Here is a 21180-nt window from a genome sequence, read left to right on the forward strand (position 1 = left end):
TAAAAAAAGTTGTTTTTGGGGGGCCGCAGTTAGCCTTGGAGGTGACCAAAAATCAACATTAAATGAACATGACAAGTACAGTACCTCCAGCGTTCCAGCTCGTGTCACTTAACAAGCTATAGCCATAATGTTTAAAAGGTACGTGGATGAAGGGCATCAGCTAAAGATCTGCTTGGCGTTAGAAAAGCCAGGATTAAGATAGTGGTGATAGATAGTGATGCGAGGATTTTGAAAAGGAGGAGTTTCCCAGGTGGTCTCAGCACATTCTGCAAAGCCTGCTCCTCTTTACCCCAGAAATCTGTAACAAAGCATTATCTGCTAACTGGCAGAACTACATGTGGACACCTCCCCCCCAAAAAAAACATTTCTATTCATTTGTATTTTGCTTCAGTGTACCTTATTATGCATCTCACATTTTAGCGCATAGTATATTCTCTTCTAGCAACGTGCTGTACACCTGAGATGCAATAATCACTTTATCAGCCAAGTAACAGATTTCAACCATTTGTTTATAATTTGAAGGTGCAACACCCCAAAAGTATTTAAGATATACCATGTTTTTGAGGGTTGATTTCTCTTTAAAACCTATGCATGTTGAATGAAAACTATTGTTTGTTGCTAAAAAGGAAATTAACCACTTGGTTTTACACCAAAAAAAACCTGAAAATTACAATCCAATATCTCTGAACTACTACTTCATAAATGGAGATAAGATTAGTGTACAAAAGTAATTTCTTTTAGGAAAGGTTAAACAAAAATATAAAAATATTGTGCACTGCACTTTTAAGATACCTTAATAGCTTTGAAAATATACAGTAGGCCAAAAATCATGAATACAAAAAAGATGGGGGAGCACAATGGTCGGAAACAGGCAGTGTTATATAACTAATAGTTACTTTTTTCTAAGGTGAAGCAAATGTAACCTGAGTAGGTGTGGTAGCTCAGGTGTCTAATGTCTAATTGGGAGGGTGGACACACGAGTGTATGTGTGTTGGTGTAAAAGTGGAATAAAGGTATATAAGACTTACACGGCCTTGTGTAAGCCCAGTCGCATCAGAGTTTCTTTAGGAGTCCCGTGTGCTTCTGATGAGGCTTTTCTTCTTGCGATGCTGGTTCTTCTTCTTGTTTTGCAGTCCACTTCCTTCTTTGGTTCACAGTGCCGCTCCAGGGGAAATTTCCTCTCGTGTAAACAAAAAGGAGGATAGGGTTAACACATATAATTGTACACACGTCAATGAGGGGGGGGGGGATGGTGTGTTTATAAACCACCAAGATTTGTATTATATAATATAGTTTAGCACTCACACGGGCTAGTGTGAGTGTAATCCTATCTTGGTATCTTGTTCTAAAGAAGTTGCCCAAATCAATATCAGGTAATGAAAGGGTAGGGTATGAAGGTATTAATAATAAATATATCACAATACTCACACGGGCCAGTGTGAGTACACACTTCTAGCGGTATCTTGTTCTTTTGTTCCAGTAGTCACCGATGGTGAAGATGGGGTTTAACAAATAAAAGACACTAATGTCTGGGGGGTAAAAACTATCTTTAATAAAACATAAAAAATAAAAACAGAAACAAACTCAGAATACAAACGATTCTGTGGAAAGTGAATACAAGGGGTAGGCAGTGTGGTGTATAGTTGTAGGGGGTCTCTCTCTTCCGCGTCCGGATGGAGAGCTGCAACTTCACCTCTGCCTCCTCTGTAGTGTGCTTTAAAATGTTCCAAGTAGAGAGCAACGCGTTTCGTCCAGGTACTGGACTTCCTCAGAGCCTGAGGAAGTCCAGTACCTGGACGAAACGCGTTGCTCTCTACTTGGAACATTTTAAAGCACACTACAGAGGAGGCAGAGGTGAAGTTGCAGCTCTCCATCCGGACGCGGAAGAGAGAGACCCCCTACAACTATACACCACACTGCCTACCCCTTGTATTCACTTTCCACAGAATCGTTTGTATTCTGAGTTTGTTTCTGTTTTTATTTTTTATGTTTTATTAAAGATAGTTTTTACCCCCCAGACATTAGTGTCTTTTATTTGTTAAACCCCATCTTCACCATCGGTGACTACTGGAACAAAAGAACAAGATACCGCTAGAAGTGTGTACTCACACTGGCCCGTGTGAGTATTGTGATATATTTATTATTAATACCTTCATACCCTACCCTTTCATTACCTGATATTGATTTGGGCAACTTCTTTAGAACAAGATACCAAGATAGGATTACACTCACACTAGCCCGTGTGAGTGCTAAACTATATTATATAATACAAATCTTGGTGGTTTATAAACACACCATCCCCCCCCCCTCATTGACGTGTGTACAATTATATGTGTTAACCCTATCCTCCTTTTTGTTTACACGAGAGGAAATTTCCCCTGGAGCGGCACTGTGAACCAAAGAAGGAAGTGGACTGCAAAACAAGAAGAAGAACCAGCATCGCAAGAAGAAAAGCCTCATCAGAAGCACACGGGACTCCTAAAGAAACTCTGATGCGACTGGGCTTACACAAGGCCGTGTAAGTCTTATATACCTTTATTCCACTTTTACACCAACACACATACACTCATGTGTGTCCACCCTCCCAATTAGACATTAGACACCTGAGCTACCACACCTACTCAGGTTACATTTGCTTCACCTTAGAAAAAAGTAACTATTAGTTATATAACACTGCCTGTTTCCGACCATTGTGCTCCCCCATCTTTTTTGTATTCATTAACTATAAGGGTCCTGGATAGATCCTGCTGGGGTTTCGAGTCACAAGAGGATACCACCCGAAAACCATTTACAGGCAGTATTACACCATTCTTTTTATACTTCTGCACATTAGATATAACAAAGAGAGATAGCGCCCGGGTACCTTCGCAAACAGGCCAAAAATCATAACTGCAGGAATCATTGAAATAAATACTAATGAATATACACTACGGACTACTTTTGTTAGAAGTTAATCCGGAGTTTATTTCCAACTGAGGAAAAATTGCAGTGATCAGGGATGAATTACAAAACAGGATGATAAGTATCAAAAAGTTATTTTAATAAATGAATTAAACTTCATTCCAGCCTGGCCTCCACAAATACGCAAATAAGAGGGAAAATGCATGCACCCTGTAAAACATAATACTTATCAGCCCTTGCTCAAAAAAAAAATATTTTACCAGGAAGTAATACATTGAGAGTTACCTCTCGTTTTCAAGTATGTCCTGGGCACAGAGTTAAGACAAATAATACATGGTTACAAATAGTTACATAAATGAACAGGGTATACATTATATACAAGACATTGCATGCACAGTTAAAGATAATAAATATTATGGGCGTATGAAACAGTTACAGACCAGATTAAAATGTGTGACAGCCTTAGATTTGAAAGAACTTAAACTGGTGGTGGATGTGAGAGTCTCTGTTAGGTTGTTCCAGTTCTGGGGTGCAAGGTAAGAGAAGGAGGAACGCCCGGATACTTTGTTGAGCCTTGGGACAATGAACAGTCTTTTGGAGTCTGATAGGTGCTGCATGTGGTAGGGGTGAGGAGCTTGTTCAGGTAGCTGGGTAGCTTGCCCATAAAGAATTTGAAGGCCAGACAGGAAAGGTGAACTTTGCGCCTAGACTCGAGTGATGACCAATCTAGTTCTTTGAGCATTTCGCAGTGATGTGTGTTATAGTTGCAATGGAGAACAAAACGACAAATTGAATTGTAGAGGGTGTCAAGTTTGCTAAGGTGGGTTTGAGGTGCCGAGCCATATACTATGTCTCCATAGTCAATAATTGGCATTAACATCTGCTGTGCGATACGCTTTCTGACCAGGAGACTTAGGGAGGATTTGTTCCTGTAAAGTATCCCTAGTTTGGCATAGGTCTTGGTTGTCAGGGTATCAATGTGCATTCCGAATGTTAAGTGGGAGTCAAACCACATGCCCAGGTATTTAAAACTAGTAACAGGAGTTAGGGTGGTGTTAGTGTTGGCTCTAATCTGGAGCTCAGTCGCTAGAAGCTTTAAAAATTTAGTTTTGGTCCCAAATACCATTGTTACAGTCTTGTCAGTGTTTAAAAACAGTTTGTTTTGGGAAATCCAGTTTTCGAGTCTCAAAAAGTCAGACTGAAGTACGTGTTCAAGGTCGGAGAGGCTAGGGCTGTGTGCATATAAGATTGTGTCATCTGCATACATGTGTATTGAAGCTTCCTTACAAGCTGTGGGAAGATCATTAATGAACACTGAGAAGAGTAGGGGCCCCAGAACAGAGCCTTGCGGGACACCACAGGTGATATCCAGGGGGTTAGAGTTAGAGCCTGAGATGGACACATGTTGGGATCTACCTGATAGGTAGGACTGAAACCAGTTTAAAGTGTGCTTCCCTATTCCAGAGCTCTGGAGTTTGTTAAGCAGGATAGCATGATCAACAGTATCAAAAGCCTTTGCAAAATCTTGGAATATTGCACCAGTGAGTTGACCACGTTCCATTCCACATTGGGATTTCATTGCAAACTTTTAGCAGGGTAGTTACGGTAGAGTGTTTGGGGCGAAAGCCAGATTGGAATTGGCTAGGGAAATTTGTCTTGGTATAGTAATCGCTTAGTTGGGAGTGGACACATTTTTCCATGACTTTGGATAGGATTGGGAGAAGGGAGATTGGTCGGTAGTTTGAGACAGTGTTTTTGTCCCCACTTTTGAAGATTGGGACAACTCTAGCAGTTTTCCAGGTCTTAGGGATATGGCCTGCAGACAGGATAGAGTTGACTATGGAAGCAATTGGTTTGGCAATGGCTGGGGCACCAAGTCGTAGGAACCTAGATTGCAGTAAGTCAGGTCCACATTGGCTGCTTAGTTTTAATTTGAGGAGCGCTTGTGTAATCTCCTCTTCAGATACTGGGCCAAATTGAAAATTGTGGGCAGTGTTGGGAGGGGATGGGTCTATATGGGTACTCCCAGGATGAGATTCAGGTTTGTGGTTTGGGTTGCGTTTCATTAATAAGTTAGTAGCACACCCCACAAAGTAGTCATTGAATGCATTTGCAATGTCGGTGGGATTTGTCAGAGTAATATCCCCCTTAGTGATATTACTTGGCTGTTGATGGTTAGAAGGCTGGAATACGTTGTTGATAACCTTCCAGAAGTTAGCTGGGTTTGATGTATTCTGGAGGAGATTGTCAGAGTAATATTGTGCTTTTGCAAGCCTTGTTTGCCTTGTGCACATGTTCCGCAGGCATCTGTAGTGATTGTGATCCTTGGTAGTGCCAGTTACTTTGTGGCTTTTCCACAAGGCATCCCTGAACTGGTAGAGACCATGGAAGGTGGGCACCCCGTACCCTTATTCTATATTACTCATTGTACGCCTCACTCACCTATATGACAGAGGGCATATTATCCCCCATCCCCTCAGTGATATTGGCCCTACACTCCATTGAAGTGTAATAATTCCACTTTACATTATTAAAATAGATTTCCATTGTCATCTAATCAAACATAAAATGCTACAATTAGAGGCACATAAACATAACTATAAATGTATTAAACTAAGGCAGTTATAGTGCACCCTCTATTTGTGTGAAAACATGTACCTTCTAAAGATCAAAAAATTCCGTTATACATGGCAATAAGTGAAGGCTGTGTCACTAAAGTACCAGCAGACGTGTTTCCACAATAGCGCTGTACATTTTGTTCCGTTTCTATAAGATAAGTGAACACAATGTCCTTGGCGCAATTAAAGGTATAAATACCACTATCAGTCCAGGTAAAGAGTCCTTATATGTGTTCAATTTCCTCCAGATATAGTATTGCTGTAAATGAAGAAAAAAAGACCATTGCGCAGTAGCTTCTTATAATTGGGTCGCTACAAAATCCCTTAGGATTGCCCACTTCTAGCAATTTAAAAGATAAAATACGTCAATTGGTATCTTTGATCTTGATCAGATGGTGCACAGAATCCTCGTGATCCACGTCACCTCCGAACTGATCGATGCCCATGCAATAAACAAATATACATGGCACAGTACCAAAAAAACAACAATTTATTAAAAAGCACAAGATGTATAACACTCACATTGTAGCATGTCTGGGCCTGTGATACTAGAATGCCGTCCGCAGCTTTCAGAGTCCGGGATCCTATGCAGGCAACTGAGGTAAGTTCCCCACACTCACCCTCACCCTGTCTTCACGGCCGCGACTGGAGTGAACTACCACCCCGATGACGTCAACGCCGCTTTAGAAATCCCTCCTCTCGATTCCTCACGGACGGATACTGCTAGGTTCCACCCTACGCGTTTCATGACCGCAAATGTCACTTCGTCAGGGGTATGGAGCACTTCTATTTGACCATGCTATCTATAGCATTAAAAATGAACCCCTTATTTTCCTTGGGGCAATGGCAGAGGTGACAGGGTGATAATCAAAGTGTAAAAACAATAAAACATAATATAGTTTAACACCACTAGATTTTGGCTACAATAATACCTATCCTTCCTTATTAGAAAGATCATCATATTGATGAAAAACTAATTTTACATATAAAATACATATGCAATATATGTTAATTTAATACACTCATAAAAAAAACATAAAATAATAATTGATAGGAAAATCTGGAAATAGATGCGAATATGAAAGATTTGATGAAATTGTTGATGATGTTAGAACCACAAGGAGCAACTTTGTATAATTCTAAAAAAATTATAGAAAGATTACAGTAAAACTAAAATATCTAAAGCTTTAGAAAGTTGAAAAAGTTAACAGAGATGATCTTATTTCAATGGAAAGTAAGAAGAAGGGCCACAATGTAATTGATGGCATGGAATTTATACCATTCATTACTCAGTACAATGAAATGGCTCCTAAAATTACTAATATAATGAAAAAGCACTGGGGAATATTGCAGGGGGATAAGGAACTCTGTAAAATACTACATAAGAATCCCCAAATTGTTTTTAAAAGAGCCAAAAATCTGAAACTGACATTAGCACCTATCAGTGCAGCCAAAGAGAGAAAGACTGTGTTGCTTAGTAATCTGAAAGGATATTATACATGTCCAAATTGTATAGGATGCAAGTACAGTTCTAAGTGTAAAGATTTCAAATCAAATATCACTGAAAAAAAGATTTGAAATAGAATATTTTATAAACTGCATTTACTATATATTTATTTTAGTGCCCTTGTGGGCTGCAATATGTGGGGAGGGGACAGTTGACCCCTAAAAAGAAGACTGGCTATAACATCAAACATAAGACTGGCTATAACATCAAAAGTGGGTTCGTGACCCACAGTGTCTCTAATCACTTTAAGACGTGTCGCAATCAAAATCTAGAGGGTCTGATTTGCAAAGGTATTGACTGCCCCAAACCCAATTGGAGGGGGAGGAGACAGAATCAACCTTATATCCAGGCGCGAAAACTTCAGGATATACACTTTGAAAATCATGACCCCTTGAGGATTAACCATTGAGTTTGACTTGGCGTCTTTTCTCAGAGCGGGTTAGAATTATACAAAGTTGCTCCTTGTGGTTCTTACGTCAGCATCAATAATTTGATCAAATCTTGCATATTCGCATCTATTTCCAGATTTTCCTATCAATTGTTATTTTATGTTTTTTATGAGTATATTAAATTAACATATATTGCATATGTATTTTATATGTAAAATTAGTTTTTCATCAATAAGATGATCTTTCTAATAAGGAAGGATAGGTATTATTGTAGACAATCTAGTGGTGTTAAACTTTACTTTGTTATGTTTGATTGTTTTTACACTTTGATTATCACCCTGTCCCCTATTGCACCAAGGAAAGAAAGGGGTTAATTTTTAATGCTATACATAGCATGACCGAATAGAAGTGCTCCATACCCCTGACGAAGTGACATTTGCGGTCACGAAACGCGAAGGGTGGAGCCTAGCAGTATCCGTCCATGAGGAATCAAGAGGAGGGATTTCTAAAGCGGCGCTGACGTAAATCGGGGAGGTAGTTCACTCCAGTCACGGCCGCGAAGAGAGGGCGAGTGTGTGGAACTTACCTCAGTTGCCTGCATAGGATCCCGGACTCTCAAAGCTGCGGACGGCATTCTAGTATCACGGGCCAAGACATGCTACAATGTGAGTGTTATACGTCTTGTGCTTTTTAATAAATTGTTGTTTTTTTGGTACTGTGCCATGTATATTTGTTTATTGCATGGGCATCGATCAGTTCGGAGGTGACGTGGGACACGAGGATTCTGTGCCCCATTGTGAAAGGGAGGAAGGGGTTAATACCCGATTTGCTATGCATTACTGTGGTTGCCCTGTCCCAGCCATTTTTATTCCCCATTTGCAGGCCATTCCCTCCCTGCGAGGGTAAAAGACAAGATGCATTGCTTGCCATTCCCTCTAACCGACACATGATGACAGACTAGAAGCCGGCATTTCAATGAGAAATACTCATTCTAGAACGAAAGCACCCAGAAACCTGATTTTTTGAGATGCAAATACAGTGTAAAAATGATATTTATGTGCATGTAATGGTTCAGTAATAACACAAACGTAACATGTTATTTAATAAAGTGGGTAAAAACTCCAGATCTTAAATGTAAGGCAGGAGCTATTTCTTGTAAGTCCAAGCAGGAATTCTGTGGACATCCAGCTGTGATATGGGTGAATGAGCTTCGGTATTTTTATGACCGAGCTTCAAAGGAGTCTCAATGGGCTGTAGGTATTTTTATGACGGAGCCTCAAAAGGCTCTCAAAGATTTAGAGTCCCCCTGTCTAAAAGAGTGTCAGTTATGAAAAGACCCAGAGACCCATAATGTATATAATACTGGCATACTGATGCACAGCAGATGCCAGTCTATTGACATTTATTGGTCAAAAATCAGATGGAGCAGCACCAAGTTATGGGTGTAGCCCAGGTATGCCAAGTGGCATGGGTGTCAACCTGACTCATGCGCCCTGCCCACCGGACAGCCCTTTTGACCGGTCTTATGAACTGTGGGTAACTTGGCTATTCGTGGGTTTTTTTGTTCCCACAAGGGGATTGGATCCACATGTTAAAGATAGCTTTGGCCAGTCTATAACTGTGGCTCCCCAGGTATCCCCAGTGTGATTCCTGAATTTTAATCCATTATGTAAAGATGCAAGACTTTGTTCCAGCACAGCAGCAATCAGTCCAGGAGTGAAGGGGGTTAATAAGAACATAACCACAGGACTTTTAAAACCAAGGCTGCATTTCTTGCACTGGCAAGCAAAGGACAATTTCTTCAGTTCCAAGGACAATTTATTTAGTTCCCTTATCCCAGTGAGTGTTGTTTTCAAGTGTATTCTGCAGATGTCATGTGTTTGTCTATTAAGGAAATAAATCACAATTTATTTTGCAACTTGTTCTGTTCAATCAAGTACCCAGAAATATAAATGTGTTGATAAAAGTTGGTGTAATCGTGACACCCATCTGATCGAGATCAAAGATACCAATTGACGTATTTTATTTTTTAAATTGCTATAAGAGAGCAATCCTAAGGGATTTTGTAGCGACCCAATTATAAGAAGTTACTGTGCAATGTTTTTTTCCCTTCATTTACAGCAACACTATATCTGGAGGAAATTGAAGACATATAAGAACTCTTTACCTGGACTGATAAGCCACATCTGTCCGGGAGTGGTATTTATACGTTGAATTGCGCCAAGGACATTGTGTTCTCTTATCTTATTTATCAGTTGTACAAGTCATTTGAATAAACTGGTTATATTGTCCAACGGCTGCCATCGTATTTTTTACAATTGTATCATTTAGGATTTTCTATTGCGTCAATATTTATTGACTCATTTTTGGTTGTAATTAGTCACATTGTTATTCACTGTGCACCGTACTATTGTGTTATCACTCAAGTGAGCACAGTTAGTGGTCACAGTTCACAATCAATCTTATTAAGCACTGGTTGTTTCTCGCGTAGCCTTAGTACTATAGTCACGTTTTGCTAATCACCAATCACAGTTCACATTCATTGCTATATCAGTTTATACCGCAATATTGGTAGTTGGCACTCCACCATTTTTATTTAGCTGAGAGCACACTGTTGTATATATCTAGCACTATTGTTCCGTTTCTAGATGTACTTTACAGGTTACTAAATTTAACATTAACCACAGATTCATGCCAATTCAGACTTGTAAAGAACTGCACAGAGTCCAGTTTGAAGAGATTTAGAAGATAAGGCGGCTAAAGATAGGGGAGAGCTCTGTTCTTTAGCGATAGTATTTCCTCTGGGTTATGTCTCATTACCTTGCCTTCAACACGGACTTTCTACAGTGCCCGATGCCCTGTTTCTTTTTTAACCACTGTGAATTAAAAAGGCGGTTCCAGATTTACAAGTAGGTGATATTAGTCCCCTATGCCCCACACTTACTGTAACATAATTGGGTTCAAGATCTTAAAAAGTAAAAGGCACAGAAATGAGTTCTGTCTACATAAGGAGTGGCTCAGTGAGTAAAGACACTGAGCAGGGTTCAAATCATGTGTACGCTCCTTGTGACTAGAGATGGGCGCATTTGGATCCGCAGAGGATCGGCTTGTTCCTTTGGTCCATGGATTTTAGCAGATCTATCTCAAAAATAATTATTTGCGTTTTGCAGATTTTTTTTAAGTGAAACTTCTTTAGCGGCACCTACCACATGAGGAAAATTGCATGGCAGTGAATCGAGAGAATGGAGACCGAAGTCAGTGGTGACATCACTGCTGGCAGAAGAGGCCATCAGTGACATCATCTTCCAACACCAGCAGACACCGAAGAGGAGGAAGGGAAGGCAGCGCGGGAGGAGGTAAGAGGAGAAACATATACACACTCTGCTGAACACCCCCTCCATGTACCTCCGCCGGGGGGAGGGGAGGAAGAGACAGAGGGGCTGGCACCGGGCCAGGGGACTCAGACAACAACAGCTCAGACTCTTCCCCCTCCCCCCTAGACCTCCGCCAGGGGGGTGGAAAGGGGGGTGGCATGCATGGGTTGTATCCAATGGTGGATTTTCATGAATCCACGCAGATTTAAACCGACCAAATCAGTTTGCAGATTTTACACCCTGAAAACGGATTTTGGGGGTAACATCAGCAAAAATCCAGGTGACGGATTTGGGTGGATTTCCCCATCTTTACTTGTGACCATGGGAATATCATTTTATCTCCCTGTGCCTCAAGATGTACAGTAAGATCATCTGAGCCGAGACTGTGTCTGTAAAAATCCTAAGTGATGTGTACCGGGCGCCATATAGTAACTGAAGCGCATTGAAACCCATTGGGAGAAAAGCTCTATATGAAATAAAGTTATTATTGTCAATTCTGTCTCCAGACTATGATCTAATAACCAGTTGAGTACTAAAAGTACAATCCCCCAATAATGCATCAATAAAAATCATGAGAGTGGTTGAATTGTGGTTGGCGGACATTGTTGTTATCTTATGAAGTGCACACAGTGAAACCTCAAAAGATCCCGGGCCATGGATGTCAATATGCTTTATATATTAAACACTGAATGGAGTATGCTGCAATGTAATGTAATACTCGGCATAACTACGTTATTTACTAGCATGTTTTGCCTACATCATAAAAAAGTAGAAAGAACAATTTTTTTTAAGAATGAGTGAGGATACTACCCAGCTCTACTAGGACATACTTGAAAATGAGAGGTACCTCAATGTATTACTTCCTGGTAAAACATTTTATAAATAAATAAATACTATAACCTAGAGAACATTCTATCAAAGCAGAAGTAGCTTTTTATGAAACTTGGTCAAACTCGGCAGTGTTCAATGTGTGAAGGGCCAGAACAACGATATAAAGCATATAGTCTCCTCTTGGATTCATCAACCATTATTTTTAGAACTTACCTCAATCTGAATTTATTTAACATGTCTCTGAACCTCTCCAATCTAGGCTAACTCTTTTCGGAGACTCTGGATGTATTGATAACATCGTACTGTAGAGAATACAACAATTCTTACCGCCACTTGCTGTCCTTATATACATTTGGGGATATTCAATTTGTTTGTAAAACTGATCATGTCCTAATAAAATGATATTTGCTTTGGCTTTGGTTAGCAAATTAAAATATATTATTTATGAAAGAAAGAAAACCACGAGTGTGAGTTGTTAATGAGAAAGATCAAATACTTACTCAGAAGACATGCTTGTCATGACCAAGGATCTTGTAATCTATAAAAACAAAAACAAAATTGAGCATTAAAAATAATTAACAATTCAAAGTTCAGAGAAATGGAAATGTTTGAGTATAACCAAGGATGGAATAATCCACTTCTCCCCTCGACTGAGACGCGTGGAAAATTGGAGGGAACGTGTCGAGCCGAAAGACCATGGCTGCTGCAGAACAAAGTGTTGTTCTGCAACACTCACAGCCTTTCCTGCACGGGTACCCACGGTGGATACGTGACCTCCCATGGTGAACTGGTGCAGGTACTATAAAGTAAACTTTTTCTAGCCTGGAGTATAACCTATACTCTACAAATACATTGTAGCCAACTTATGAACACAAAAACTGAAAGAGCTTTATTTGAGTCTAGTGGAGCTCTCTTTGACCACCTACTTCAAATGTTTGACTCAATTGGTCTATGAGAAACTCCCCTTTCCTGATTCACATCCTGTCTGTCTAACTGCTCCAATAAAGTCACCTTCTCTGGAACCTTATCCTCTCCATTGCCACGGTCAGTTGGGTTCCAGCAAGTCTCTATTCTGTATCTATACCTCTTCCCTTGGTAAAGTTGCTACCAGGTGCTCAGAGGAAAAAAGAGCCAAGTGCATTTAATAATGATTCCATATTTTTGGGAGTCCCCTAGATCACTCCTTGATAAAGTAATGTATAGCGCCAAACATTTCATTATCCACATTCAGTCTCTCACCACATCCTGCCACTTCCATTTTCTCATCGCAAGATTCCTTCCCTTTCTTACCTCAAATTCAACCAAAGTCTGAATTCACGCCTTGTAATGTCGACTACTGTGATTGTCTCCCACTCCATCATCTGACCCCAATCTAATCAATTCTAAACGCTTCTTTCAGACTCATTTAGTACACTCGCCGCTGCTCCTCTGTCAGTCCTTTATGCAAGTGTCTACACTGGCTCCCAATATCGTACTGAATAAAAGTACAAGATTCTCGTGCTCACAGTCAAAGTTCTCCCCAACACAGATCGTCCATACAGCTCCAACCTCATCTAGAAGTACACTCCTGGTGAACATACATACTCCGATATGCACATGAACTACGTCTGCCCGCTGATAACTACCTCATATTCCAGCATCAAACACTTTGGTTTGGCTACTTGTGTTCTTTGGAATTGCCTGTCTCGTCCTGCAAGACCAGCTCCCTCCCCACACATTTAAAACGTCCCTAAAATATAAATAAAATTATATATATACAGGCATACCCCTGTTTAAGGACACTCACTTTAAGTACACTCGCGAGTAAGGACATATCGCCCAAAAGGCAAACGGCAGCTCACGCATGCGCCTGTCAGCACGTCCTGAACAGCAATACCGGCTCCCTATCTGCACCGAAGCTGTGCGCAAGCGGGAGACTATAGAGTCTGTTACAAATGCTTTATTTACATCAGTTATGCACGTATATGACGATTGCAGTACAGTACATGCATCGATAAGTGGAAAAAGGTAGTGCTTCACTTTAAGTACATTTTCACTTTACATACATGCTTCGGTCCCATTGTGTACTTTAATGCGGGGTATGCCTGTATATATATATATATATATATACCTCTGGAATGCCCTTCCCCTCAGTACCCGACTAGCACCCTCTCTATCCACCTTTAAGACCCACCTTAAGACACACTTGCTTAAAGAAGCATATGAATAGCACTGTGGATATTCTAAACACGATACATAATGCTTGGCCCCCTGCAGACGCACTTACCAGAACTCCCTCCTACTGTCTCTGTACGTTCTCCCTACCTACCAATTAGACTGTAAGCTCCTCGGGGCAGGGACTCCTCTTCCGAAATGTTACTTTTATGTCTAAAGCACTTATTCCCATGATCTGTTATTTATATTATCTGTTATTTATTTGATTACCACATGTATTACTACTGTGAAGCGCTATGTACACTAATGGCGCTATATAAATAAAGACATACAATACAATACAATACAATATATATAGATTTATTTTAGGGCTGCCTACTCAACTCCTCCCTAGCATCCCCTTTCATTCAAGATCAGCTACCCATGACCTGACACACCGTACGTATATCTCTGCTAACGGCACTACACCTTCGGTCTCTACCTTTCCTTTAGATGGCAAGCTAACCTGGGCAGGGACCTCTTTTGTGCCAGGATGTGACAGTGTATTATATTAATGTATATTAATGTGTTGTATTGTTGTTTGTGTCTTTCTGCACTTTTGTAATAAACTGAGGAATATTTTGGTGCCCTATAATACATTTAGTGAATTTATTTTTATGTTTCATTTGATTTTTTCTACTTTTCTTCAAAATACTTTTTAAAATGGCAATTTTTGCAAGAACAGCACATTAGATACATAGTGTACTTAAAGCAGCAGTCCAAGCTGACTTTTTTTTAACATTTAATTCCCCCCCCCTTTAATTTGTACATCTATACAATCCACACAATAAGTAATTAGCTAAGTTGCCGATCGATCCGTTCTCCTGTGATCGATTTGAGGAGATTCGGCTTGGGGTTTCACTAAATGGCTGTCAGTGCAGCAGAAGAGGACCAAAGACGCAAAGTTCTGTGGTGAAGATCATGTGACCAGACAGTCACAAGATACAATTAGTGCACTGCTAGAGAGGGGGCAGAGCTCAAAAAGGCGTGTGCCACAGCCTGTTTCAGAAGGGGATGTGACTTTGTAAATGGTTCCAATAGAAACAAAAATGCTTGTTACATTACATTACATGTATTCGCAATCGAGGGGGAGCATATAAGGGAAATAAAACAAAACAACCTAAGTGCAGACAGTATAATACAGTGAATCAGATCTGTAGAATTCTTGGCTCCTATGTGCAGCCTACTCACAGGATTTCACTCTGAGAGCCGCCCAGAGGAGGGGAGACGAAGTGGCAGTGATTGTCAATCCCAAAGCCGAAACCGGAAGTGACGTGACGCCTCAGAGTCACCAGGAAGCTGACTGCAGAGGCGTCCTACCACTCGATCGCTAAACGGAGGCGGGGGGGTGAGCCAGGCACACCGATTCTCCATCACATTTTGGTGATATATGCGTTATTTAACGTTTTTTTATTGTAAGTGTGCATTTTTTAGTACCCATATAAAGTTACGTTTTACTATTGGTCTGCACTATGGATATATTTCTTTTTCCACGCACAATCATCTCGCTGTGAATGGAGAATAACATCATTCCTGAGCCTGAAGTTCTTCCTGTTATCCAAAACTGCTCTTTGTTGCCCGCTTATTACTGAAATCCTGTGAGTAGGCTGCACATAGGAGCCAAGAATTCTACAGATCTGATTCACTGTATTATACTGTCTGCACTTAGATTGTTTTGTTTTATTTCCCTTATATGCTCCCCCTGGATTGTGAATACATTTCTACGATTTGGGGACCAGAGGAGACAGTCCCTGCCAGATGGGTTTGAGCAGGGGGTTTTAATTCAATATTTTTGTTACGTTTTATTATTCCCGTATTTGCACTATTATTATATATATTTTATTATCACCTTATTTTAAGAGGTCATTAATAGTGTTAGAGCCTATTTTTTCACCGTCACACAGCACATACATTACATTAAACATGTAATTTCAGAGTGGTTTAAAAAAATGCTATAAGTATTTTCTCATAATACAGAACTGATTTATTAAAAAAATTATTTAAAAAAACACATGGAGGATATTGCTTGGTCTGCAGCTTTAATGCATTCAAACCTGTAAGCAAGATGGAGAGTACAATTTAAAGCTTACACAAACCATTTACAGAAGAAACAACTTCCAGATACATTGTGTGCTACAGTACTTTCCTTTTAATCCGTTACTGGAAATCTGGAAGCAATTAGCAAACCACATACAAAGATGGGATGTCGAGATAAAAAAAGGGGGGGGGGGGAATACAAAATACGATATTTACTCATGTTACTAGTTAATGCCACAATGTGTTGCTAAAGTATATTAGTAACTTGTTAAAAGGCTTGTATGAATATTGTACATGCAATACGGTAATAGGAGCCTGGCTGCCATTAGTGCATGAGGGAGATCAGCATCTCATATGTTTTTTGATGCAGTCAAGTTACTTCTGGTATCAGTATAGGATTATGGAAATTAGAAAAACTCAACCAGGCAGAACTAATTGAGAGCTTGACAGTAAATAAGCAAACAAAGTACTAAACACATTTGTACAGAGCACACTCTGTAGCAATCAATGTACAGTAAGTAAAATTTAACCTGTAATGTCACATACAGTAATGAAGTAAAGTTTTACTTACAATTGATAGCTATAGATTGAAATCAAACCCTGTTCATATGTGATCAGTGTCATTAACCACAATAACAAACGACAGACAATTCCAAAAGGTACATTCATGCTTCCAATGACATGGTCAATATCCCTTTTAAGTTCATTGGTCTTATAATCATTAGTGATGTACCACTTACCCGGAAATTACCCGGTACCCGGCACTATTTACAGTACCTGTAAATTACCCAGACCCGGCACCAGGGGCCTGGAACCCGTTGCTGGGTAATTAACGTTCTGCTCTGCTCCCTCGGTCCTCCTATTGGAGAACGGCAGAAGCAAAGCAGCAGAAGGCATACCTGCAGCCGGCAGCGGAGGGTGAGGAGGACAGCGGCGGAGAGTGAGGAAGACCACGGTGACATCCTAGTGGCGGTGGGAGCAGCGGCAGACATCCTTCAGCGGTGGCAACATTCTTTAACCGGTGGGAGAAGCAGAAGACGTCCTTCACAGCCAGTACCGGTGGGAGCAGGGGTGTTACTATTGGACAGCCGGAGTGGAGCGCTGCTCGCTGGCTGTCCAATAGTAACACTCCTGCTCCGGACACGTTTACCTGCTCCCCCTGCCTGCAATGGCTGTGAAGGATGTCTTCTGGTGCTCCCACCGGCTAGAGAAATATGCCACAACCTGAAGGATGTCTGCCGCTGCTCCCACCGCCAACAGGATGTTGCTGTGGTCTTCCTCACCCTCCGATTCTGGCAAGTGAAAACTACCGGTCCAGCAAATGTATTTTTTCCCTGAGAACCCGGTAACAGCAGGACTCGGTGCAACACTAATAATAATATACATTTAGGAACAAATGGGAAATACACATCTGTCTGCACATCTGTCTGTAAGTCCACATGGGCAACGGTCACTAAAATGTGTGTGGCTATACTGGAATGACAGAAAGCATTAAGACATATTCCATATATCCCAAACTAAAATTGTATTCTACGATTACATGAACAAATGAAGAGACCCGTAGGAAGAGAAAAAAATTCTTGGAAACTATTTTTATTTATACGGTTAGAGCTCACAGAGGATGTCTACCATGAATGCCATCACACAGTGAAGACCTCCCATTCCTTACTACATTTTTCTATTAACATTAAAGGTCGTTTAGTTTAAACTGAGATTGGAAAAGACAGCTCTTAAGTTTAAGATTTTGTTTAATGCTAAATTGTTGAGAAACTTATACGTAGTAAAACGACTTTTAACAACAACACAAATTTAGTAAATTTGATGATGTCTGAACTTTGAGACGTTACTTCTGTTTCTTCGACACCAACCCTAGATCTTGGAAAGCGGTTAATGTGGTTTATTATGCTGTAGGTCACCCAATAACCCTACAAACTAGTGCAATTACTACTACAGATCTGGAGTATTGTAGTCGGAAACGTCACTTACTGTACTATATTGTAAGCTTGAATATTTGTTTTCGCATGTTTAATACAGTTTATACTCCCCTCAATCTCCAATTGATTGACGTCCTTGTATGTGTGTATGTACAGGCATACCCCGCATTAACGTACGCAATGGGACCGGAGCATGTATGTAAAGCGAAAATGTACTTAAAGTGAAGCACTACATTTTTCCCACTTATCAATGCATGTACTGTACGGCAATCGTCATATACAATACGTGCATAACTGATGTAAATAACGCATATGTAACAGGCTCTATAGTCTCCCCGCTTGCGCACAGCTTCGGTACAGGTAGGGAGCCGGTATTGCTGTTCAGGACGTGCCGACAGGCGCATGCGCGAGCTGCCATTTGCCTATTGGGCGATATGTCCTTAATCGCGAGTGTACTTAAAGTGAGTGTCCTTAAAGTGGGGTATGCCTATATATCTCAGAATTACAAGAGACTCTGACACCAAAACAAGGACTTAATGCGGATATGGGGGTTCTCACAAACTATCAGAATTGTCTGTAATCATCCTGTCTGCTTCTCTGCCAATGTCCTTATCCACAACCTCCCCCCCCCCCACACTAAATCCCCATCCCCTTCAAGCTGTTACTTGTCACCTTCTTCAAACATCCCTTTCTCACCTACTGTACCTTATCTAAATCTAAATTACCTAATCTAAAAAAAAAATTCTGCTTTCCAAACCTCTGTTTTAGCCATAGATCTTTGTAAACCAGTATTGCTGACATGACAAAGAGAGGAGAACTCTCGATAGCTTGTCCTATGAGATAAATTGTTAGTCCAAATAAAAAAGGTATCACCTAATACTGAAGTACTCATTTATTCTGCAACTGGACTAACACGGCTACTTCCGTTTTATATCTTTATTTGTATAGCACATCCATGTACATTGCGCTTCACAGCAGTAATGCAATGTGACAAAATAAGACATGTTATCCTTTTAATTTTGATATTCTGTTGGCCGGTCATAATAAGTATAGAATTGTCCTTTGTATTACATTCAGGCTCTGAGCTTAATTAACTTTTATGACTGAAGTTTGCAGAGCATCATATAAACTCACCCACTATAACATTTGGGCACCTGGAATAACTCACCCCACCCCTACTGTCATTGAAATATAAACAGTCAGAGAAGGTTGGTTGCTGAGAAAACAAAAAGTATTTCCTTAATCGTTTATTATCTGGGCCTGCAAATTAAGCCACGCAAAAACTTTATTTCATGACACAGACCCTCACTGTCCTTTGGTTGCTATAATACACATGTTGAACAGTTTATTGGCTATATCATGACAGTATCACCCCAAAGGGAGATTGTGCTTTATTTACATACTGAAAAGCAGACATTTCATATATTTAAATTGTACTGGGAAGCACTAGTTAGCCAAGTGGACAGAAAATCATAATTATGAAAAATGTGCAGGATAGGGTAACTTCCCCTAAAAAGACTGCTACAATGAAAACCTTGCAGAATTACATGGTGTTAAGCTATCAGAATTGCAGTATTTATTTGTACACTACTTCAAGGAACAAAAGAGAGCACAGACGAACCAACGTTCATAGTTCAGAAAATAACACCCAGCTGAATTAAATGCCCTTACAGCTCAGTCTGGAGAAATGCAGAGAAATACAGGCTTGTCAAACCTCGAGTTAGTTTGGAAGGGAGTCTTGGTCATTAGCAGCATCAATAGCCTCAAAGGCTTTATTCCCACAGGCAGAATTTTTCCATTAAAATGGAATGAGCCCGCTGAGACGCAAGCAACTACGACAACACCCTTACATTCTATCATAATTTCTTAAATAACATTTTAATACATAGTAGAAATAACAGTAAAAGCAGAATGTGGGGATCACATTGGAAGGGTAATGGCTGGCAGAAACACGAGATGTACGGCAGAGCCAATCAATCATCACTTAGAGATCTGTCCTCACAAAAAATATACATGATCATGCTCCCTTGTGTGTGACTTGTGATTTCAAGGTTTGAAAAATTATATGTAAGCCATTGAGAGGGTCGTGAAAGAAAAAACGTTTTATCAGTCAGTTGACTTTGTCATGAACAAAAACTGCTTCGGCACACATTCTCTTGGCTCGCACCCATTTAACGAAGAATAGGCCACTATAGGATCAAGATCTACTGTTACAATTATATTGAATGTGAGCTTTAAATGACAAGCTGTAGACCAGCGGGAAAAGAGAAAAATGAGAGAAACTGAAATGTATTTTTTTTTAAACTTTATTTACTTAACAGAAAATGACGTGCATCTATAATATTAGAGAATCTGCACCAACATTTTGTTTGCATACAAGTGTAATGAAAACCTTATGAACTTAAAGCACCATTTTTTCCTTGGTCTTCTTGTGGTCCTTCAACATCCGGGGACCTTCCTGTTTCCAAGAGCTGGCAGACTCAAAATGGCTGCAATGTCCAGCCTCGTTCCGTAAGGGCAAAAGCACATCATGGAGAGACGACGTTGCATATTTCTACTGGTGACCCCACGGCCATATTTCTAGCTGGTCAAAATAAGCACACAAAAACTACAAAAATATATTGGAAACCGGAAGCATAGGTAGGCTTAAAAAAAAAAAAAAAAAAGTACACATTTAAACAGGATCACTTAGTTAAGTGATTCTTTGCAGTGTTCCTACTTTAACTATAAACGACTGTTGCAGAATTTCTAAGGCCTGGGCCATGGTGCCTTCGCGCGTGCAGAGGCTGTGGGAAAGCGGGTGCTTTCCTTGGGCATAGTCGACGGGCCGGGCGAGCTCTGGGGGCATGCCTATGGCGTCACAGAGCTGATTCGCCCCGATTGGGTGAACCGCTCACGTGACCGGCTTGTCGCACCAAGAAATCATTTTCAACGTATATCTTGCGCAACGCGCATCCCCTCCCGCATCAGCGCACACACGCACGCCCACTAACACTGCCTTAAGGCAGTCTGTTTGCGCACGGTCTGTGGTACCATGGCCCCAGCCTAAGTGGACTACCTTAGGTGCGGGGGAGCTGGCAGATAGATACCGGAGCCCCGCACGATCGGGGAACTGCTCCGGTGGTGGAGGCCATCTTGTTTTGTCCTGCATGTGCAAGATGACAGATCATACATGTGCAATGGGGATTAAGTGCGGCTGTCATTAAAGGGGCTCCGCACATGCGGTTGCGGGACTAAGAGTCTCAGAGTCCTTAGGGGCTGCACACACGTGAGGCCCAGCAGCCAATAGGGCTGACAGGATCCCCGTGAGAGGAAAGGTTATATTTGGCACGCTAAGGAGCCGCGTGTCAGTCAGGAGCAGGACGGCAACAGAGTAGGTAGTGTCTGGGAACAGTG

The 21180-nt window shown here is 40.8% G+C and overlaps 1 protein-coding gene across 3 annotated transcripts in view; it reads right to left on the reverse strand.

The window, feature by feature from the left end:
* The window catches only part of MCPH1 (microcephalin 1), a 321427-nt gene that overhangs the window by 221974 nt on the left and 78273 nt on the right, over positions 1–21180 (reverse strand). For all 3 annotated transcript variants that reach the window (XM_075598207.1, XM_075598208.1, XM_075598209.1), the window contains exon 10: positions 12121–12158. In XM_075598207.1, coding sequence (XP_075454322.1) covers positions 12121–12158 — 38 coding nt within the window. The remainder of the gene's footprint in view (positions 1–12120; positions 12159–21180) is intronic.

Source organism: Ascaphus truei, chromosome 4 (assembly GCF_040206685.1).
Source record: "Ascaphus truei isolate aAscTru1 chromosome 4, aAscTru1.hap1, whole genome shotgun sequence".
NCBI lineage: Eukaryota > Metazoa > Chordata > Amphibia > Anura > Ascaphidae > Ascaphus > Ascaphus truei.